General features: G+C 35.4%; 4 protein-coding genes across 5 annotated transcripts; 1 reads left to right on the forward strand and 3 right to left on the reverse strand.

Moving 5' to 3' along the window:
- Positions 1-405: 405 nt before the first annotated feature.
- LOC18045000 (protein WVD2-like 7) lies at positions 406-4,821 on the reverse strand. The gene is made up of 7 exons (XM_006438443.2): positions 4,417-4,821; positions 3,529-4,185; positions 3,005-3,448; positions 2,827-2,888; positions 2,434-2,530; positions 1,907-2,017; positions 406-1,015 (listed from the first exon to the last, which is right to left on the reverse strand). Exons 1-7 carry the CDS (start codon positions 4,468-4,470, stop codon positions 986-988), a joined length of 1,455 nt encoding a protein of 484 aa, XP_006438506.1. The 5' UTR covers positions 4,471-4,821; the 3' UTR covers positions 406-985.
- A 1,717-nt stretch (positions 4,822-6,538) lies between these two features.
- On the forward strand, positions 6,539-7,382 carry LOC18045001 (germin-like protein subfamily 1 member 1). The gene has a single exon (XM_006438444.2). The coding sequence runs from the start codon at positions 6,573-6,575 to the stop codon at positions 7,239-7,241; it is 669 nt and encodes a 222-aa protein (XP_006438507.1). The 5' UTR covers positions 6,539-6,572; the 3' UTR covers positions 7,242-7,382.
- Positions 7,383-8,827: 1,445 nt separating this feature from the next.
- LOC18045002 (probable galacturonosyltransferase-like 9) lies at positions 8,828-10,608 on the reverse strand. Its single transcript, XM_006438445.2, has one exon. The coding sequence runs from the start codon at positions 10,197-10,199 to the stop codon at positions 9,057-9,059; it is 1,143 nt and encodes a 380-aa protein (XP_006438508.1). The 5' UTR covers positions 10,200-10,608; the 3' UTR covers positions 8,828-9,056.
- A 4,828-nt stretch (positions 10,609-15,436) lies between these two features.
- Positions 15,437-21,071, reverse strand: LOC18045003 (pyruvate dehydrogenase E1 component subunit alpha, mitochondrial). Of its 2 annotated transcripts, XM_006438447.2 has the most exons (8): positions 20,193-21,071; positions 20,029-20,108; positions 19,244-19,321; positions 17,583-17,678; positions 17,415-17,486; positions 17,142-17,195; positions 16,492-16,557; positions 15,437-15,812 (listed from the first exon to the last, which is right to left on the reverse strand). In XM_006438447.2, the coding sequence occupies exons 1-8, from the start codon at positions 20,884-20,886 to the stop codon at positions 15,768-15,770; spliced, it is 1,185 nt and encodes a 394-aa protein (XP_006438510.1). In that variant the 5' UTR covers positions 20,887-21,071; the 3' UTR covers positions 15,437-15,767. The 2 variants fall into 2 exon arrangements, with proteins under 2 accessions (XP_006438510.1, XP_024042176.1); XM_024186408.1 differs by lacking the exons at positions 15,437-15,812; positions 16,492-16,557 and adding an exon at positions 16,570-17,049.
- Positions 21,072-22,752: the final 1,681 nt, after the last annotated feature.

Raw genomic sequence — 22,752 nt, forward strand, 5'->3', positions numbered from 1 at the left:
TTCTTTGTAATTATAAATTCATTTCAAAATTATCATGTTAATTTCATGTAATTATAATTTCATTTAATTTTTGTAATTAAATTAAGTAGAGGGAAGTTTTTTTTTAATTTTAATTTTAAGAACAAATTTAACATATTTAAGTATAAGAACAAATTTAATATAACAAATGCCTTCTCTTGGAATCGACTTAACTGATTCGTGTCACCCCACGACGCAGCCTCAAAATGGCTTACATGGTAACTTTCTTTATTCCAAGAGAAAACATTTTCTTCTTCATTCCTTTTTTTTTTTTTTAATTTTATTTTTGTGAGTTGAGAAAAACCTTTAATTCGATGATTCTCTTTTATACATTTCCATAAATTTTAAACACTTTAATAAGCTTATGAACAAAACCAAAAACGTAACCTCGAATTTAATAGACGGATGACTAGCATTAACCCCCCCAAAAAAAAAAAAAAAAAAACAGCGTCAACGTTCATATTTGGGTGCAACAGGCACAAGAAGTCCATGCTCTTCCGACATTTTTACAGCTCATTATGCAATACAAAAGCTACTTAAACCTTCTAACAGAACTCCCACATCCCCCTTTTTTTTATTGAGGCTGCATATTATATATGGGTGCGGTAGTTCATCGATAAGAGATATCACAGCTTCACTCTCTTCTCTATTTCAACAAATAATGAACAAGGCCCACAAGAAAAGAAGATGACCATTAATGGGATGTTTCATATCCGCAGCCTGTGACTCATCAATGAGTGGTTGGTTTCTCCCCGCTAAGTAATAATATCATGACACACGGCCGTGGGCCCTTACACAGAAGCAACGACTTCATATTTTATCTGCTGTCCATTAGATTTAATTACCCTCCAAAGTAGATATGCACATCGTCACATCTTGTGTTCCTTCACCAGACCATTGAAATTGTATTCTTATTTGTGTTTGCTGATGGTGGATACTTGGTGATTTCCAATGAAAGAGACCCAGTTCACCGATGTATCTCATTCTTTAAACCCTCCTGTAAAAATAGACTCATGTCACAATATAGTTTACATTAATAGAAACTTAGAAGACAAAGATAAATTGAAATTTTCATGGGTGGATTCATGACTCCACTCAAAGATCTCAATTGGCAAGACAGATTTGATTATTTTTGTTGTACATCTAGGCACCTTTGTGAGCCAATCTCAAATGACTCAACCAACAAGAGGACATAGCCTTGATCAACTTCTTTGGTTGCTCCAGGCTGACTAAGCTAATAATTGATATAGGGTTACATAAGGCATGGTAGTACATTTCGCACTACTAACTGCATGGAACTTCCTGGAAGAACGGCTTGAAAATTCCAAGAGTTGGAGATATATTAGTGGACATATAAAATATTTCTCACTAGTTTTCAAAGTGACTCATAAAAAGTACATTAACTTGAGTTTTAAACAAAGATTGCAGATAAATATGGCAGCTTAAACAGGCACCTCAATTAACGCGTAAGAGCCAAACCACCAAGTAAATACTTCCGCAGATCCACTCAAATACTAATGACTAATGAGCCAAAACTGCTTCCTGGCCCACATAGCCAATAGATCTCACTCGAGAAGTGATAAATCGTGTAAATCTTTGTATTCCTCCACTTGGCAAGCACTAGACTCAGGGTAACAGCGAAGCGTAAAATCTAGTCAATCGGTTCATCTACCACCACGGATAATAAGTCGGGTACTAACTTCACCTTAAATTAAGATTTTTATTCTACTCGTGTAGAGATAATATTTGTCAAATCACAAAGCTATACCAAGGTGATTTCACATTGACACCAGGTGATATCTATAAAGTAATCAGTCTGTCCCTTGGGATGAGGATACTCATTCGGATAGTTTGCCAGCATATGTAATGATAATATGACATGACATACCTTATTTAAACAGCCTTTCAATATCTTTTGTCCAGGATATAAACTTGGCGCTGATCTGGCTTTGGAACTTGAGTTCTGCCTTACCTTTTTGATATCCACTTCTTTATTCTCCTGTGTCAAGCATGTGGAGCTCAGGAAAGCAATTTACACACACACACACACACACATTTATATACAATGGATATCGACAGATAGAAAAGTTTTTCGTATAGTGTGAAAGTGGGAATGAAAGGTAATCCACCAGTTCCTATAGAATTTAATTGATTCCAATAAGCTTATGATGCGACTTTTAACAAATGACAAGGATGGAAAGACTGTCTTCACTATGAAAAACATAAAATGCACCCTTGATTTTGTATGGGGGCAAAGTCTCTCTGCATCTCTAGCATTGGATTTTTCCTCCAAGTTCTTGGAAAACAGAATACAATAGTTGAGATTACCATAAAGGCTTCAATTTTTCAAAATCAAATGAATCTGAGTGCTAGCAAATGACTCGCAGAGAGAGAAGGGAAGTGTTGACCAATTACCTCTCTCCTTTTCTCGGCCCTTTCATCACTTTTCAATGATAAAGAAGATGGGGCAGCCTTAGCAGATTTTTTCTCCACACCAGCTGCTTTGAAAGACCTATCCAAACCAACCAAAGCAAAATTGAATTTTCCCAAAATGAAAATTGGCATTACTGGACATTGGACAACAACAGAACTGTAGCTAAGGGGCACAAAGCAATAATTTTCAGACCATTCGTCAATGGATTATAACAAACTGAGCCAAGTGAAGCTGTGTTTTGGGTCATAACTAATTTAGACAGATCCATGATTTGAGTAAATGAATTTGCTAACTCTCACACACAAACACAAATGCAAGCATAAAACAGTACCTACACTCATCAGCAGAGAAAAGTGTAAAAATAGAAATATTACCCTGCATTCTCTTTTCGGGGAGTCAAAGAGGGAACCCTTGGTTCGGCTCCCTTTGCAGTCACCTGTGCAATTTCACAGTGGAAAAAAAAATTCACAAAGTCAATAAGACCATTTCACGGGAAAAATGAGAGAAACATGAACAGGCCTTTTGCATGGGAAATATAATAGTATCATAAACCTGCTTTGGTGCTGGCGATCGCTCTTCTTTAGAAGATTTCAACTGATTGTAATTGTTTTGAAATGTCTTAAAAGCTCGCTTGACAATGTCCTTATCCCCCATTTTCTCCATAATGAGAGACTTTCTAGTTGTGGTAAGAGAAACTGGATCAGAACTTGATGGGCCCAGACTCAGAGATATGTGCAAGGACTTAGGAGCCACTTTCTTGCTTTCTCCTGCAGAAAGATTCTTGCTTCTTGGTAAAGATGAACCATTTCCTATCTTTGTTGAAGATCTTGATGAAGATAGAGTAGACATAGGGGTTGGCTTTGACACTTTGGGGGTCGAAAGATGCGGTGACTTAGCTATTCTTGATGCCTTAGTTATAGGTGAGGACTTTGCAGCAGGTGATGCTGGTTTCTTCTTTATCTTAGAAATGTTTTTCTCCTTATTCACCGGTGCAATCTAAATTAAGAATTTTGAAAAATAAATATAAGAAGAGACACCAAATTAACCAAACAACCAATTAATATACAAAAGTTTACCTTATGAGAATTCTTTGGATGATCCAACTTCACGTTTTCTTCTTTAACATTTGTAGCAGGTTCCATTTCCTTTTCCTGTAACTCCTTTACAATGACCATCCGCATGGAACTATTTTCCACATCTTCTTTCACTGTAACAACCACAGCTTCTTCTGGTTTGTTTGATGTCGGACTTTCTAATCTGCTTTTCTCCTCTTTCACTCTCTCAACTGGCGAGCTTTGACACTCCACTTTAATTGCAGCATCCCCACCAGGCTGATCAACAGGCATTCCCCTCACTTCATTAACCAAGCTGGTTTCTGGGTAAACTATATCATCAGACCTTTGATGATCAGATATATCAGATTCTGATTTGTTCTTGCAATTGTCTGCCATCAGATCTCCACAAGTTTGATTATCTAACCTTGAGGAATCATTGTCCATTTGCTTCTCCTGATCCAGCAGCTCAGCCTTTCTTGCAGCAATCTTCTTGTAATGAGCTTCAAAGTAGGCTGCTTTCTTAGCTACTGATCCCGGTGTTGCACACTTCTCAACCTCTTCCAAATACTTGTTAGGTGAAAAAGATGACCACTTTTCCCAAGACAGTGAATCATTCTCAAATCTACCAAAAGAAACCGACACTTCGAGGACAGGATTTGAGGGAACTGCCTTTCCCATCTGTTTACATAACACAAAAACCAAAATCCAAGAATACTTTCAAGATCTAAGCAAGAAACAGAGCGACAACTCATAACAACAAAAACAGCATGGGAATTTAGAAATCACGTGTTCAGCAAATCAACGGTATACAAACAAACAAAACAGATTCAAGAACGAATAATGGGAATTGAAGTAAGCAAATGGGACATTCCATTTTATAATTCATTACATGGACAAGAGGGTATGTACCTTATCTTCAAGATTTAGACTTGAAGGTGAAGCATCCAATATTGATTCACCCATTAGTTTTCAGAAGCAAAGCTGAATTACCACACAAAGAAACAAACTTTGTACTACATGGACTTAACTGGCATGAATAAGACATCAATCCACTGGATCACACTAGGAGACCAAGAATGAGCAGCTTACAATAAAAGACAAAAAGAAATAGAACTTTAAAATATATAACTAGTGAAGAAGAAAGCTAGGCACCCACATGGGCTCTGTAGTGCTGTGTTCTACTCTTTTTTCAATGCTTCTATTATCACTTGATTTCCACCTTTTTACGGTAATGAAACCATTTGTCTGTTCTAATGCTTCTAGAAACTCCTATAGCTTAAAACTCAATCATTTTAATAAAAGAAACAAAAATGGGAAAATAAGGATAAAAGAGAGAGAGAGAGAGAGAGAGAGAGAGAGAGAGAGAACAAGTTGTTCAAAAGTAGAAATAACTCTCAAACCACATTATACTTCCAATGAAGATTTTAGCTTTTTATTTTTACTAGTAACGTTTCACAGTGAATTAAAAAAAAAAACTTTATTGCTGAGAAAATATAGAGTTGCAATATTTAATGAATCATTGAAGATTAGTTGAATCAAATTTGGAGATTCAACAAATCAAGAGTGGGTGCATTGATTAAAGAAAGATTCACAACTAATCTAAGCAACTTTTCAATTATTTATGGTCTTACGAATAGATTTTGAGTCAAGATCCATTTTTTTCCCCCCTTGAGAAGTTATGAGGGAGAAGTTAAAGATCCAATTGAGAGAGAAGTTTAGAGAGATCAAAAACAATATAAGCTTGCAAGGCCCACTTGGAAAAGTGAGAGTGAAGTAGAAAGGTTGAGCGTCTGTGATGAGAGCTGCACGGACACTCGACCCAACAGGTGACACAGCTCTCCGAATTTAATACTTTATCGAAAAATTCTATACTATCGTAATAAAAATTACGGTATTAATATCGTGATAAAGATAAATATTATAAATTATAAATAAAATTAATAATTATAAAGTAAAATTAATAAATTCATATAATATTATTAATTATTTAAAAAATTAACATTGTTTCTACAGAATTTTAGTAAAAAAATATTTTCTATAATTAAACAAAGAAAAAATTACTCATTAATTAAACAAAAAAATTTACTAAAAAAAGTAGAATGAGTTTTATTGAATTCGTTTAACCATAAATTCTATATTTATTCTAGTATATTTGTATACTTTTTTCCCTATTTTCTATAATAATATCTATTTATTATACAAGTTAATGAAGCACAATTATTTATCTTAATATGGATTACATGTATTACATAAATGCGTATTACATAAATGCATAACTAGCATTATTCAATTTAAATAAAAGAATCAATAAATATATAAGATAATAAACATTATAATGAGTTTTTAGTTTACATATTTTTTTTAGTAACTCTTATATTAGCTTACTTATTTTACATTTTATTCATAAGTTTTAGGTATAATCTACAAAATTTATATTTTATTTTGCACTTAATGTTATTTTACTTGTTTTATGCTATATTTTTTAGTTTTCATTTTATTTGCCAGTAATACATTAATTTACCAGCTTTATAGTAATTTACTTATTTTATCTTTCTTTTACAAGTTTTTTGTTCTATTTCTAAAATTTATGTTTTATTTTATAATTAGTATTAATTTACTAATTTTATATTATATTTGTAAGCATTAGTAAATTAGTGACGTTATGTTCAATCAATTGCATCGCCTAATACTTTAATCTCTGTGTACATTTTTCTTTCTCTTTCAGTGGGAGGCAAGTGGGAGTCTACTAAGCAGTGCCATTGCTTTAAGGCCAGTCTACGTACAGAAGGAGTAATTAGGCTTTCACAATTTTAAGCACGTCACTGACTGATCCGGGACTGTGATGGTTTCATTTTATTTCCTTTTTGCTTGCCTTGATTTTTCATCTTCGAATGCCCAAAACCTTAAGCTACTCAATCACTTCTGTTCCACATGAATAAATTCTAGTTTCAATCTAAAATATCATTGTCTAACACCTACTATATATAAGTTTCTTTGCTTATTGAAATTCACACATACCCATAAACCAAAATATAACTGTTATTTCTCACAACAAAAAAGCAACTATGAAAATCAGCTCTAAGATGATCCAATTGTTCCTTTATTCCCTAGCTCTTCTACTAAGCCTAGCAAAAACAGATCCACCTCCGCTACAAGATTTTTGCATTGCAGACACGGCATCACCTTCATTATTTTACAACAATGGGGTACCATGTCTCAATCCAAACTCGGCAGTTTCTTCCCATTTTGTCACATCAGCTCTAGCTAAGCCTGGCAAGACAAGTGGTAACATATTTGGGTTCAATGCCACCCTCACCAACACTAAAAATTTACCTGGGGTCAACACAATGGGCCTGACCATGGCCCGTATTGACATTACTGCTAACGGGATCGTGCCACCGCACACCCACCCACGGGCCTCGGAGGTGACCATATGCCTTAAGGGAGCACTACTTGTAGGCTTTGTGGATACCTTGGGTCGTCTCTTCACGCAACAATTGCGGCCCGGTGACTCGTTTGTGTTCCCTAAAGGCTTGATTCATTTTCTCTACAACATGGACTCCTCAAAGCCTGCATTAGCCCTATCTGGGCTCAGTAGCCAAAACCCTGGACTCCAAATGACTTCCATGGCTACATTCGCTTCCAAACCACCAATCCCTGATGAAGTTTTAAAGAAAGCTTTTCAAATTACCAGTCAAGATATCTCCATAATAAGGAAAAACCTCGGTGGCTGACCATTCTTTTGAGAAGACTCGATCATAAAGTCCTAATATATTTATTGTACACATATATTCTTGAAGTACGTATATAGTGCCGGTAGCCACTGGAAAGTTGGCTTTGTTTATTACACATCACATGAAATAGACTTGCCAACAGTGGCGTTAATCAAGGAGCTTATTTAATGGGTAAATTAAGGTTGCGTATAACAATAAATAAATAATATTTGAGTGAATCGAGGGAAAAAGAATCCTGATAAAGCAATTGGGTCTTGATCCAGTTGACAACTTGATGTCATGCAATTCGACGTCGTTTAGTTTACCAAGATGAAAAAATGAGAGAGAAACGACGAAGCACAACACAAGGTCAAGGACTTTTTGGCTATTGGCATGGAAGCTGCTTTTCCCGTTCCTTGCAATCAAAGCACCATATCCCTTGTTAACCTGAGCAAGAAACGCAATGATAACAAAATATAAGGGGAAAGGTATAAATTCGGATATCTTCAACGCCACGGCTGTACAAATAAGTTTGAGAAAACATTAACCACCACTTATGAATTAATTATGTGTTATTACCACAATCTCCTGTTTCAATAACAACAAATTCTCAGCAACGGACCCCAAGAACGTGGTCGGGTTGGTTGCAGTGCAGTTGTAATCTCTACTAGAACTCAGATTCGATTCTTAAGAATGGTAAAAGAGATAAAAAAATGTATTTAAACTTACTCACCCCTGTATCTTTTTTTTAAAAAAAATCTCAGCAACGGAAAAAAAGCATTGTTGACTTGAGAATTGACGGCACAGCATAAAATTTGTTGCATAAACTGTATGGGTAAATCCAATAATCATTTCCAGGATTATCTAGTTCCCAGGATTATGTGTCTACATTATACACCATGAGGCATGTGACCCCATATTAGTTATCAAGTCAAAATACATACGTAATGTAGTAAGTAATTGCAATTACCTATCGTTTTTCCTCTTTTTTTTTTAATTTTAATTTTTTTTAAATCTCTCCAAAAGCATAGGTTGGCTGTCAACGAAATGCTTTTGTGGCCTTACTAAAAATGAGCCTTTGAACCAGTCGAGCAGCCCTCAAGACACATAACTAGAAACATAAGGACGGACTTGGCGTAGATGGGTAGTTGACAAAGACACTTTACTAATGCCAGGACACGTGTAAAGAGAAGATGGCCAAGTCAAATATCATCTGGATTATTTAATGGAAAAGGCCAGGCTCCACCAACACAATTTTAGTTATCAACGTGTAAATTCTCTCCAACGCAACACAACAAACAATACTTCGTGGGGTCCAGAGGGAGAGTGGTTGAAAAATACAAACAACGAACCTGTCAATAAAGGCACAATTGGTAGAGCCCCCGTGAATTTCCTGAGTTGGCCAGTTCACACAAACAGACGCAGATACAGTCACAGCTAAGCTATACAGACATTGATGGACAAAATGTGTTTGCTTCCTAATTCGCCGAATCATTACACCGCCTGAATCTTGTAATCAATCTTCAAACTGATCACCGCCTGTTGACTCGTTAACGAATTTACAGTAAGATTAAAAAAAAAAAAAAACTTAAAAAAAGTGAACAACAAAGAACAACTGCAGTCTATTATTATTATTATTCTCCTTAATCATGTATGTTGAGTAACTCATACATACGCAATGAAATCAATCCATCAAAATTGTTCCATACACAGGAACACAGAGTAAAAAATTCAAGGAATAATAATGAACAAAGAATCCCCAAATCCCATCATCAATCCCTAACCAATCTGTACAAATCTATCAAAGAATATGGCTAGTGAAAAAAAAAAAAATTGTTACAAAAAACTGGAAAAACCAATCAATGAAGAAGAAGAAGGCGGAAACAAGACTGAAGACTGATGATGATCTTTGATTCTGTTACTATGCTTGAAAAGATCGTACGGCTCCCAAAGGTAATCAAGCGGACAAGGCTGCTTATTATCAAGTCTCACCCAAGGCTTCCCCTTTCCACTCCAATGTAACAAACTAACCGGACCGGGATGCAACGACCGGCAACTTCCTTTCACATTATCACCCCCTAAGCCGTGCTGATTCCACCGGTGATCGATCGCCTCCACATTGCCGGCGAACACCAGCAAGAACGGCGGCAAAGAACCCAGATCATAAATCCTTTTTCTTCTTTGTATTTCCATCCAGTTCTCAATTCTTTTTCTGTAATTTCCCTCACGCCACCTAACCAAATCCATCACCATCACGCCCGTGTTAAAATAACAAGGTTTCCTCGACCCGAATACCCGGGAAAGAAGCGGGTCGGACCAGAAGTTGTCGGTGAAGTATTTTGTGAAGTTTGCGTGGCAATATTCGGGTGCCCCGATGATTTTGGACTTCGTTAAAGTAATGTCCCAGAGTTTGTGAATGTCGTCGACGAGAACGAGGTCTGAGTCGATGTAAATGACTCGGTCAACGCAAGGATCCAGGATGTCACCAAGGTAGTTTCTCGCGTAGTTTAATGGGTTCTCTAAGGCTTCGCGAATTGAAGATGAGATCAAGTTTATAACTGTGTCTTCGCGGAAAATGTATACTTTGAAGTTGAGCGAAGGGAACGTGGATCGGACGAGTTGAGTCAAGACTCTGGGGCTAGCAGAGTCGAACTCGGCTGAGATGAAATGGAAGAAGATGTTCTCCGGGCAAGAGGCGTGTTTGAGAGCTGAATGGACGGCTGCGATGGAGCCACGCAGGTACTCGGAATCCAGAGTCATGGCGACGTGGACTAAAGACGGGTCACATGACGACGTTATCTTATTGGCTGACACCGGACAGCCTCTGCCGTTGCGGTAGTCGGGTGCCTCAGTGAACAGGTCAAACCCCAAGAAATCTCCGCCGTCGATTGATCGAGACGGTATAGAACGAATCCCGAGACAAAACGGTGCGGATAGTACGAGCAACACGGCGACGTATTGTCGGAAACCGACCATCATTTATTTCTTTAATTTTTTTTTTTCTGTTTTCCCCTCCTTTCTGAACAAGAAACGGATTCTTGGGTCCTTGAAAGAGAATAAAGAAAAAGGGAATGGAGTTATAGGATAGTAGTGATTTGCATTGTACTGATAAGGAAAGTGCAAAGCAGTAAATGGAAAATGATCGTTCTAGGGGTTGTGAGTTGGGTCTGGAAAATGAAAAGATAACAAATCAACACGGCGTTGATAATTCTTTCTTCTTGAAAGTGCTTTGCAAGCAATACGCGGTTTTGTTTTCGCTTTGAATTTGAGCCTTGGGTGCAGAGAAAGAGGAGATACTGCGTGCCTCTCTCTCTCTCTCTCTCTCTCTCTCTCTCTCTCTGGGGAATTAGCTTCGTTAAATATAGTGGGGGTAATTGAAGGCGAAGGAAAGAAGAACAATAATAAAGTTTTAATTTTTTAGTGCTGTGCAAAGACGCGCTGTTGAAGCGCGTGGAGTTCGCTATGATGAGAAATTGTATCTGTTAATGTGGAAGTTTTTTGAATTTAGCATGTGTAACGTATTTACGCGGTACTTAACTAATCTCTAAAATGATCGTCAGGAAGGAAGGATCAATTGGTATTTCGTTTTCTCGTTTTTTTCCATTTGGGGTTCATGCGCCGCTCATATTAAATTCTATGGCCAAATCTTGGTAAATTTACCGGAGGAAAATTGGGTGTTTGTGGTCAACGAATAATGCTTATGCTTTTTTTTTTTTTTTTGCTATTTTCTTTTTCCATCGTATTGGAATTGGATTGTGTTGGATTTCTCTACGATTCTTTTCCTTAACAAATTATTTCTTTTGTCTTTATTATGTTAGTTTTTAGGCGAATTTTCACGATATTTCTTTGAATTAATACGAGGTCTTATGGACTTCAAAAAAACAAGGATAGGGATAATCTCAGCAGTTTATTTTGGATGTAGTTTCTAAGAATCAATTTTGTTTAGAACGAAATTTTTATTAAGGAAGTAAATAATAAAAATGTCCATTTGATTTGATTCCTTTTTAAAAAAATTGGACAATTTATTATAATTAATGTCGTCGTCATCATAAATGAAACTCTTCAAATGCCGTCTCAAATTAGTCAATTTTGGTTTTTGACAGTTGGATTTAATGACTTTGATTGTCTACAGAAGTTTAAATAAGGCACTAAATATGGATATGCATTGATTAGCACAGTGGATAAAAAAAAAAAAAGAAAGAAAAGACCACGCTTTGAAAGAGGAAAAATAATGATACCTTGAAGCCAATAGTGCAATGCCAGTTCGCACAATGGAAAGCGACGAAGATGGTGAGGTTATCAGTAAGCACTTTCCCCATTCTGCTCATATTCTTTGCCCCCAATTATGCACTGCCAGCTGTGCCTCAAATGTAGCCAGCTGGTGATGCCAATTCTTTGATACTGATCACTGATGTTGATAGCTGAGATCAGTCTGTCACGACCCACAACTCTATCATTGATTGGCTAATCGGGGGGTTCTTCGCCAACGTGATCACGTGCTTCCGAATGTGCTTTTGTTTCCTCTTTGGTTGGTACCTTCATGCCTGCCAGGGCGCCGGGATACCGCCGCTTAAGACTTGCACTATTACTCCACAAATCCCCCCCCCCCCTTCTGTTTTTTTAAGGAAAATGTTTCTCTCTCCAGTCTCCCCTAAATTGTAAAAAGATTTTTTCGGTTTCATAAATTATCCAGTGGAGGAAGGAAATAAATTTGTTATTGGAACATTGGTAAAATTTTAGAAAGACAGAAATGGTAGTATTGTAATATGATGAATGCTGTTATTTTATATATATTACAATATTACTGTAGCAATAATAGCACTTATATTTTTGTCTTTTTGTTATCTTATTATTGTTCAAATAGTAATACATACTCGTGTAACAAATATTCACCATTTAAAGAGCAACACAAAAATGTACAATTCGATGAAAGCCACCGCACTTCACACTCGCATATTAGTTATTTATAGAAATCAATGGCCATTATTAAAATATGAAAATAAAAACTTAGGTTGTATCGTAATAGATTTATTAAAATTAATCTTAATATATCCTTAATTATAAATATTAATAGATTTTTAATTGAAATTATACTTGAACAGAAAACACTCCGTTAATTCATTGCAATTATTTGAATAAATTAGACTATGTCTTTTGATTTTACACTTTGATTTTTTATTTTTATTTTTTGGAAAGATAAATTGACTTTGTTTTTAGAAATTAAAGAGAATTGTAAGTTGAGTGCGCGTGAAGATTTAGAATTAGCCTGTGTTTGGTTGAAGTATGATTGTATGAAGGGAGTAGTAGACTTTCCGCCTCACGAACAATGATTTGTAGTAAGTTCTTGAAAAAATGTTTCGGTTTTGTATCATTTTCGTCCAACCTAACACGTATTTCAATTGTAATCACTTTTCTCTATCAAAGAAAAAAAAAAAAAAAACCGTCAAATCACTTTTCGTTGTCACCTTCATACGTGTCAAGAGGCAGTGATTCTGTTGTGCAACAGGGCAGGTTTTGATTCGTTCATAGAACAACGACCTGGAAAATGTAAAACGAGTAAACGATGCCCCGTCCAATAAGCTGCAACTTCTTTTTTTTTTTTTTCCCTTAATTTTTCCTTTTTACTTAACAAAATCTCGGTACTATAACGTTGGTTGATCTAAATTTTGTTAAAAAGAAAATACAGAAGTTGGGTACTTTCGCACTTGGGTTGGTGCGTGACCTTTCTTTTTTTGCTTACTTTTAATGAACAGGTAATGTAAGGTGGAGAGAATTGATTTAAAAAAGAGCCAAGTGAACTAACAGTTTGTTTCTATATTGGTAGGAAGGAGATTCCCTGTAGTGTGCGAACCAACCAACTTGGCATTTAAAAAAAAAACAAAAAAGGGAAAATAATAATAATAATAATAATACGCCATTACAAATATAGTTAATTTCTTCAAGACCTACTTTGGTAAGCAATTAATGTTCTTTATAGCACAAGTGATGCCTTTTAAAGTTCCAACAAGATTGCCTCGTTATGAATATGTTTAATTCTGTCATAACGTGGCTTCCCGTACTTAAAAAACTGAAAAACCAAAATATTTTCTAATTCCAGTTTGGCAAAAACAGAGAACAAGATTATGACACCCTCTGCCGTACGCAATAGAACTAAAATCACCAATTAGGAGGCAAATGCTATGTTACAATTAATGTAACATACACACTCAACAACAACCACACAAATTGTGTGGGCTCATTATTTGTGTGGTTGTTGTTGAGTGTGTATGTTACATTAATTGTAACATAGGGGCTCCCCAATTAGGAATGTCTGTTAGTTTTTTTACATGCAAGATAATTAACAATAGTCCGACGGTCAGGATGTTATAGAGCAGTAATATCAATACATATTGGATAAATTAACTGCATGTGTGGGCGGAAGACAGGTAAAAATTTTCGGTTTTTTTCGGTGTCCATCAGATTTTGTGTAATTAAATTGAAGGGTAATTTTTAAAAACCTCTCCTGAAGTTTGGACTTGTTACAAGTAGATGGCGAGAATTTATTTATTTGTAAAAAACCCCCTACCGTCAGTTAACTTTAACATTGACCGTTAGTTGACTGTGCAAAGACAATATTACCCTTAACAACAATTTGTAGACGAAAATAACTAAAAAAAAATTAAAATTATTGGCGCGAAAAGCACAAACCCTATTTTTTGACAATTTTATCCTTGTCAATTCCAAAGATTTATAATATCATAGGTAAAGATTATAACTATTTCATTTTCAAGTTTTTAATTTTATCTTTTTTATAGAAACTTTAAGAAAATATCAATAATTTAAAGAGGATTTTTAAAATTTTTAATTTTATCTTTCTTGTAGGAACTTTAAGAAAATATCAATAATTTAAAGAGGGTAAAATAGTCAATAATTTTAATTTTTTTTAGTTATTTCTGTCTATAAATTATTGTTACGGGTAATATTGTCTTTGCATAGTCAACTAACGGTCAATGTTAAAATTAACTGAAGGTAAGAGATTTTTTACAAATAAATAAATTCTCACCATCTATTTGTAACAAGCTCAAATATCGGGGAGATTTTTAAAACTTATCCTTAAATTGAATAATAAAATTTTGGGAAGATGGGGAGTTGGAAAAGTAGTTGTGGGATGTTGGGGGCAGTAGTATTACATAGGATCCTCTGCTGTCTGATAGGCTGCGAGTTTTGATGAATGATGCTTCAAAGTTTAAAGGTCGCCTGACTGGCTGGTAGCTAAACCACAATAAGACGGTGCCGTTTGTCCGCATGTGACTTTATCAATTGTGCCACGTGGCAATAGAAAAGGCGGAAGATCAAACTGAGTAAGAGGGGAGGCCCACAGTTTGGTGCGGAGCACATGGCCAACTCTCAACTGGTTTGCAAGTATGGCACAGCTTTGTAGCGGGTCCCACGGGATGAAAATCTAAGGAATATCGAACGGCTAGAATTCTGACGCGAAGGTATCAAGTATTCATTTCGGTACATAATGCTTACTTATCTCCCGTGAAGCAAAGCGACAAAGCAAGTCTTGTGGCAGTGTGGCTTTTCACGAGTCGCATTTGATTATGGTACCGTCAAAATTATTGGATAATCCAACTTGTCACTTTTTTTTTAATTTTTTATTTTAATATATGCAGCTTGTCATTTTAAAAATCGAATTATAATAATATAATACAGTAGTGAAAATATCGATTAATTAACCAAGTATGTGTGTGTCTAAAATTATGTTCACAATGGTTTCTGGAGTTTAGAACTTCTATATCGAATTATTTTACGAAGCAGTATTCCTTGTTCTCGAATATTATATTGTACGATTTCCAGTACCGCATGGCAGTCCATTGTTGACGTTTCACAATAGAAGTTGGATCTCACCAAGTGTTAACGAAACAAGAAATGGAAGATGAGGCTTAAGACGACAAATGACAGCGTTGAGCGCTTAAAGTCTTAGCTTTGGAAACAACAATAAACTTAAATGGCATTCACCCTTAAGTCAGCAAACATACACAAACAAATTGCGAGCTACATCATTGTGGACCATAAATTCGAGCACATAAAACACAGCAAAAGCTGGACTAGACACATTTATCCAGCATATTCCAAAATCCTTATTCCTTAGTAGTGTGGTTCGGAAGCTGTGTGACAACAGGCGCCCATCCGTAGCCTCAGGTCTCCAAACAAACTCACCAGATCGGCAATTATTTTGTAGGAGAGTTTATTATAAACTCCTTGCAATCGCTTGTTAAAAGAAAGAATATCCACATATTCCAGAGGCAAGAACAATTTATTCCATTAATAATGGAAAATATCAAATGGTAGGCTCCCAAAAATCACTACACAACCAAAATGTAACACTGCCGCACAATTTGAGAAGAATCAAAATTCTATACGACTAGAGGACGAAAATCACAATCAATAGCCAGGAAGAGATGACCATCTTCCCTCCAAATTCTTATTGCTTGTTTGTTTGTACCTTTTTACAAGGTTTACAAGGTTTTGCTCAGTTTCAAAACTCTTCAGACAAGTTCAAATTTATGGAAGCACGCCTCTAACTTCTTTCCTGTCTGCTCCAAATACCTGCGGTTGAAAATAACAAATCAGACACAATTAGATGAATAATATCAGATGTCATCCTGCAGATTCATCCATCTAGTTATTGATGTCTGCATATCTATAAAAGTACACGATGTTCAACATTAAAGGTAATAATAACATGCAAGATTCATATTATAGAAGACCTGAGAATATCTGTTGGTCTAAAATGTAGAATCACATGATGACCTGAGTGTTCCCAAATTCACTTTTACTATCTCAACAATATTTCAGTGCCAGTGATTCCCTAACATGTGACATTAGGACAATCTGTATAAAGATGGCCAGTTAGTCAGGTAAGTCAACTAAAAAGATGATTGACAATTGTCAACAGAATGGTGACAGAATGTATGGATTGTGTCACAATATTAAACCAGCACTAAATTAATCACTGCTTTTAAGTGTCTCTTTTCAATTCAAGATATCCATAAGCTACAAAGTATTTATTCCAGTGCCCATAACATTGACAAGAACTATTTATCTGGTAGAAAGTAAATCTATTTTTTTTTCGGGGGGGGGGGGGGGGGGGAGGGCTGCCAAATTATCATGTACTAACTATGAATGGAAGTTTCTTATCAACATTTCCACAAGAAACCAAAAAAAAGATCATGGATTAAGAAGCAAAGAAAAAACCAATATACTGGTACAAGGTATTGACTATTACCTCAACTCCATAACCTTTCACATACACATTTGTGAAGAGTTCAGAAGGCTCTGGCATGGGACTCTCCTGAAAATATGTGAAACAAATAACAGCTTCAGAAATGAGAACAATGTCTGTTATTTTTATACCAAGCAAGGACACAATTTAGTGATCAATGTTATTACTTGGAATCCTCCCTGGTCTTTGGAGTCATTTTGAAACTTTTTAAAAAAAATTTTTTGTTCCTTTTGTACTTTTGTACTTTCAATTTTTTTAAAGCTCTGAAGTTCAAGGATTCAAGAGTAAATCCGTAATTTCAAAGTTGCTGGAATAAGCCATGGGAATGCCAAAGCCTCTTATTTTTGGGTTAGCTGACTTATAAGTTTTCATGTGTGGTTCATTCACTCTGTGCCAAACAAACAGGTTGTTTCCCATTTGAGAATCGTATTCCTTGTTCCTAAAAAGTTATGAGAATCAATAGCCTATATATATAGGCAATCCTTAAGTGAATGGGAAAAAGGTTGTGAAGAATTTTCATAAGCTTCAAAGCTTTATCTGAGCGTCTCATTGCCTTCCTTCCTATGGGAAATTAATGAAGAAAATCAAAGATATATTGCTGAATTCAAAACCCTGAACAGCAGAGATCTCTCTTCTGCATAAATGCTTCTTACCTTGGCTTTGGCAATGGCATCATCTACTTCTTTTCTTACTTCCTTCTCAATGTCCTGAAAAAGAACAAGAAATGCACAAATTCAGTTTTCACGCATATTCCATAACCAGAGGATTAGGTTTCTAATTTCATTCAGATTGAGGAATAATGAGGATTCCTTCAAAGGCACAAATCTGAGACAGACTGGAGAACAAAAAATAACATTAGACAGAATAAAGATTATAAGATCCCCAGTACATACAATATTTTATGCATATACAAGTTGAATAAATACCTTTAGCTCTTTCTCTGTCGCTAGGTCATGGGCTAATATTAACTTTCTTATTCTTTCAATTGGATCACGCTCCTAAACACCCTCCAACCAAAAACAAAGTCAGAATATGGAAAGCTCTAAATTGAAAAAGAATTGTCTTTTCAAAATGAAATGTCAAGCATGTTTAACCTGTCTCACACCACTGATCTCATCACGAGTACGGTAGGTGCTTCCAGGGTCAGACATGGAGTGACCATGATACCTGTATGTGTCCATTTCAAGTATCTGGACGGAAGTATCGAAAATTTTTAAAAAAATTACATATATCAATTTCATATAGAATGAAAAAAGGAGAAAAAAATCAAACAGGAATCAGAAATAGCAATTTTCATCTAGAACCCAGTATATACGCAAATTTTACATCATTACATGGTCCCTAACCGTTAGCAATGCAGGAGAAGAAACAGAGCAAACAACACCAGGAAACAATCACAATGCTCAAAACATAAAGTAGAATATAATTTTATTTGAGCATCATACAAAGCTTAACTTCTTTTCAAGTCTGCAAGTAACTATTATTTTTTGGGTTACTTTGAAAGTGACCAGAATAATTGAAAAGCATGAACAAAAACTGATAGAAAAAAAGTTTACAGACTACCCCAGATATAGGTCCTAAAACAAAATTTACTGCTTTTGGAAGTTAAAATCAATCAACGTAGCATGAGTTCTTAAAACAAGAAACTATCAATTTTACTTCAGGATGCAAACATGTTATTTACATCTTAGATTTTCCATAAAATTAAACATCCTTCAATTTAACTTCTAAAAGATAGCATGTTTCTCATAGATTCTTGGTTACTCTAAATATGACATATATTATGCATCTCGCAGGTGATTCCTAATTAATCCAGATATGACATATATTATGTATATCAGACTTATATGTCTGACTTGCAATGAATGGAAAATTCAAAAAAAAAAATCTCATAGCCCATTCCCAATCAAAGCCGAGTTGTACTTTTTGGGTTAGAATATTTTCCATGCACCAAGGTATCTGGCAGGCACCTATTGTAACGTGGCTCAACTGTGCCCATCCCCGATACATAACCAAACTTCATAAAGTGAACATCTTGTCAAGTTGAACCCCACCGGAATCAAGCAAAAGCAAAGACTCAAGGTGTTGAAATCTCCAAAAAATATTTTGATTACTTTGCACTGCCAACTACATCTATACTTCTTTCTGACTTGAATATATTTCATATCGCATGAAAATAAAACGAATCTATTGAATGTAGCATCACCCATGCTTGGGCTAAATCCTGACAAATTTGGCTGCATATGCCCTTACATCAAGTTCAGTCCAAAGGTCTTCAAGCCATAATAAAACAGCAAATCTTATAAATATAACACCACTTTCATCAGATTTGATAACCAGGATTCATTGGACCAAATCTGAATAGTTACGAGATTGGGAATTACTAGAAAATAATTAGTTTCTATTTTCATTCCTAAATTTATAGAAATAATCCACTCAGGCTAAATTGCCATATAATTTAACGTAAATGCCATGGTTATTTACAAAAGAATCACATCGCTATCATTCAGAGGATAGAGAATGTAACAAAAGAAAAAAAAACAGCGGATGATGAAACATGATATATTTGCCTGAAAAGAGCTACTTGCATGAGGAAAGGAGTAGCAAACAAGGACAAGAGGAGTCAAGAGGAGTCCGATGCTTCATTCAGAGAGTTGAAGTAAATGAATGATTAGGTAACAACCAACTGAGATCAACAGTGATCCACACAAGGAATCTTAACCCATTATATATCATAATAGTTCGTAAGACTTACCATAGGTCCATTCTTTAAGGCATGCTCCTTAGCAAACTTGCATGCTTGTTTGACAGCAAGGGCATCCATGCCATCCACCTTATAACAGGGCAAAAAAATCACAAACACTATTAAGCTATAAACAGTCTAGACTCAAAATTTCCAAGTGCAGGCAAAAATTCATTGTAATCAAAGTACTTTGTGCATCTAAAAAAATTGAGAGAATCTTTTAGATGTGTATTAGCAATCACACCCATACCCATAAACAAATATATTCATCAAAAAGTTCATGTTATGTCTATTGAAACTCTATCTGCGCACTCGAGAGAAAATTGCTATAAAAGTCCTGGGGTTACATTAAGTTTAACAGAAACAAGATCTAGTCTTGAAATGTTACTGCAATAGCAAAACAAAATGATGTCTCTGCCACTAACAGGAAAAAAAGAAAAATAAAAACCACTGGACACAGTTTCCCTATAAACAAATCTAAACTACAGCTATTGAGTACCGACATAGCCTCAAGCCACAGCTAATACCTTTTCGCATGGAGATAAGTTGCAAAATTCAAAAGTGGATGTAAAATTTACAACAAATGATTTCTCAGTTAAATCAGAAGCAGTATTTCAACTAAAGGAAAAAAAAAACAACCAGCTGACAATGCTAACAAACAATGCCAAAGTAGTCAATTAAAGATCAATTGCCAAAAAATTCAATAGTAACAGAACATAATTACAGTTCCAATCATCAATTGTAAAACTCAAGGAAATGAAAATCCTAAACCATAATTCAAAAAACAGAAATCTCACCTTCAAACCAGGAACATAATCCCCACGCTTGTAGTATGAGGGACTCTTTGCCGCTCTCCACTCAGCTGTCCCCATTCCATCTGCAACAAGAATAACTCAAAACTTTAAAAAAAAAAAAATTTGAAAAATTCCATTTACTTCAATTCAGTTCAGTTAATCTTTACAGTGATTATTCTCGCAGACCAAAATCGCCGGCAGATCCCAAAGCGCTGCTATATTGAGAGCCTCGAACAACTGGCCCTGGTTTGCTGCACCGTCTCCATACAGTGCAAACGTCACCGTTTCATCCTTCGAGTACTTCTGCGCGAAAGCCAATCCACAGCCTAAAGGAATCTGAGCCCCAACAATCCCGTGGCCTCCGTAAAAGCCGGAGTCCTTCTTATAAAAATGCATCGAACCACCTTTTCCATGAGAACAACCGTCCTTTCTCCCCATCAGCTCCGAGAAAACCTCCAAGAGGGTCCCACCGCGACCAAGGAACGTGCAGTGATCACGATAAGCGGTTATGATGCTGTCCTTCTTGGTAATTCCGGCTTCCATGCCGATGGCCACCGCTTCTTGTCCGTCATACAGGTGGCAGAATCCGCGGACGAGTTTTGCCTTGTAGAGAGAATCGGCAGCGATCTCCATCCGTCGCATGGTAGCCATCTGGCGGAAGAATGAGAGGAGTTCTTTTGGAGTTGTTTCGACGGAGCGTGAAGGCGCTTCGCATTGGTGAGACGTGAAAGGTACGGATGTTTCAATTGTTAGGGGTGTGGTGTCGGTGGAGATCGGACGGTGGAGGAGAAAGGAGTTGGTTAGGGGTTTGAGGATATTCGTGGAGAGAGACGACGAGGAGGAGAGTTTTGATAGAGCCATCTCGTCGTTGATATTTTCCTGCAAGTGGGGCGGGGTTTTGTCGAGATGGAGATGGAGAGGCTGAGAAGAGAAGGGTAAGTGAATTATGTTTTGTCTGACTGGGCTGGCGAATTTGTTGCCGCCGTATGTGTCAACGGGGCGGTTCGAACCGCAACGTTATTTTCAAACCGTATGCGTTGATTCGATAATCGCATCCTTCTGTCCTCAATAAACATCACATCAGGTAAAATAAAAGTGTATTAACCAATGGGCTTTTGGCCCAATAGAGAGCCTTCATTTATAATGTTAAAGAGAAATGGTCGAGTCTCCGTAAAAATATCATGGGTTAATTTTAATTCTCCTTTAATTATTAAATATTTGAGTATAGACACTCTCTCTTATATAATAGTATTAAAAAAATATGTATTAGGATTTATTTCTTAAAGAATCAATATATTTGCTTCTTATGGTTTCTTTCTTAAGGTTTTATTTTCTAAACAATTACAAACTAGCTTTAATAATCATGTAAAATTATTTTGCGTTAACTTTGAAAGCATATTAGCTAATTTGGTTTAATTGATTTTAAATTATAAAAGTCGTTTTGGATTCAAATTATAATTGATATATAACTATATATGTACATATATAGTCATGAGTTCATATACATAAGAAGCCGATGTCAAATATGAAGCGGATAACAAAATTAGCGAAGTCTATACAGTTAATTAAATAGAGGACAAACTTATATCACTATTAGAATATTAGAACAATGAAAAATAAAATTGTTTATGGAAAAAAGACATCTATACCTCTACAAATTGGAGGAAAAAGTTAACAAAAGCTCGTAATTTTCAAAAAAAGGACAATAAGATCCTCTTTTGATTGTAAAACAATTTACCTCTATTATTTCAAAAAAAATTGACTCTAATATTTTATAATAAATAAATATATAATATTAAAATCAATATAATAATCTATATGTTTTAAAATGATTTCAATACTTAAAAATATTTTAACATTTTATAATTTATTATGTATATTTTATTATATTAAAGTAAAATTTATAATAAACAGAAACAATGCAAGTATTTATTTAAAGACTCTACAATAATTACAAAACATATCATTAAAATAATATAATAATTTACATATTTAAATTTATATAAACGTTGAAGTATTTTAATATTATTAGACTACTAGATAGATTAAATTATTCATATAATATTTGTATTTATTAAAATTTTAAAGTCAAATTTTAGGTAACATATTTAAAGGGTATTATGGTTAAAAATGAATATTAGATAATTTTTTAAAATTTGAGGGCCTGCAAGATTATTTTCTCAAATATTGGGGGCGTATATATCAATTTCCCTTTGTTTATTGTTTGGGATGGTAATTTTAACACGACCCTGATGAACTTAGATAATATGGGGCGGGCTCAACCTATACTAGATTAAAATAAATTCAATATTCGGATTGAATTTTATTGACCCGAACTTGGTCCAAAATCAAATGAACTCACATATCTAAAATCCGGACCCGTATATATTTATTTTAATATTATATTTTAATATAAATAGAAAAAAATTAGCTGATGCCTTAATTTCACACTTTCACAACCTTAGCCGCTTGTCATTCTTTTCCTCTCTCGTTAACCCTTCTCTTCTCTTCATCAAATGATCATTTTCCTCTATCTTTAGCTCTTCTCTTCATCAAATCACTATCGTCACTCGTCATCGCTTTGCCACCTTCGATGTGTTCATGTTCATCATCATCATCACCCTCCATTTAGCCACAGTTTGTCCGCCTTTGCCAATTGCAATCGTGGTTGTGATGTTGTAGTGGTGGTGGTCGTCATCATTATATCATCAGTATCTGCCATTCGTT

Source organism: Citrus clementina, unplaced genomic scaffold, assembly GCF_000493195.1.
Source record: "Citrus clementina cultivar Clemenules unplaced genomic scaffold, Citrus_clementina_v1.0 scaffold_4, whole genome shotgun sequence".
NCBI lineage: Eukaryota > Viridiplantae > Streptophyta > Magnoliopsida > Sapindales > Rutaceae > Citrus > Citrus x clementina.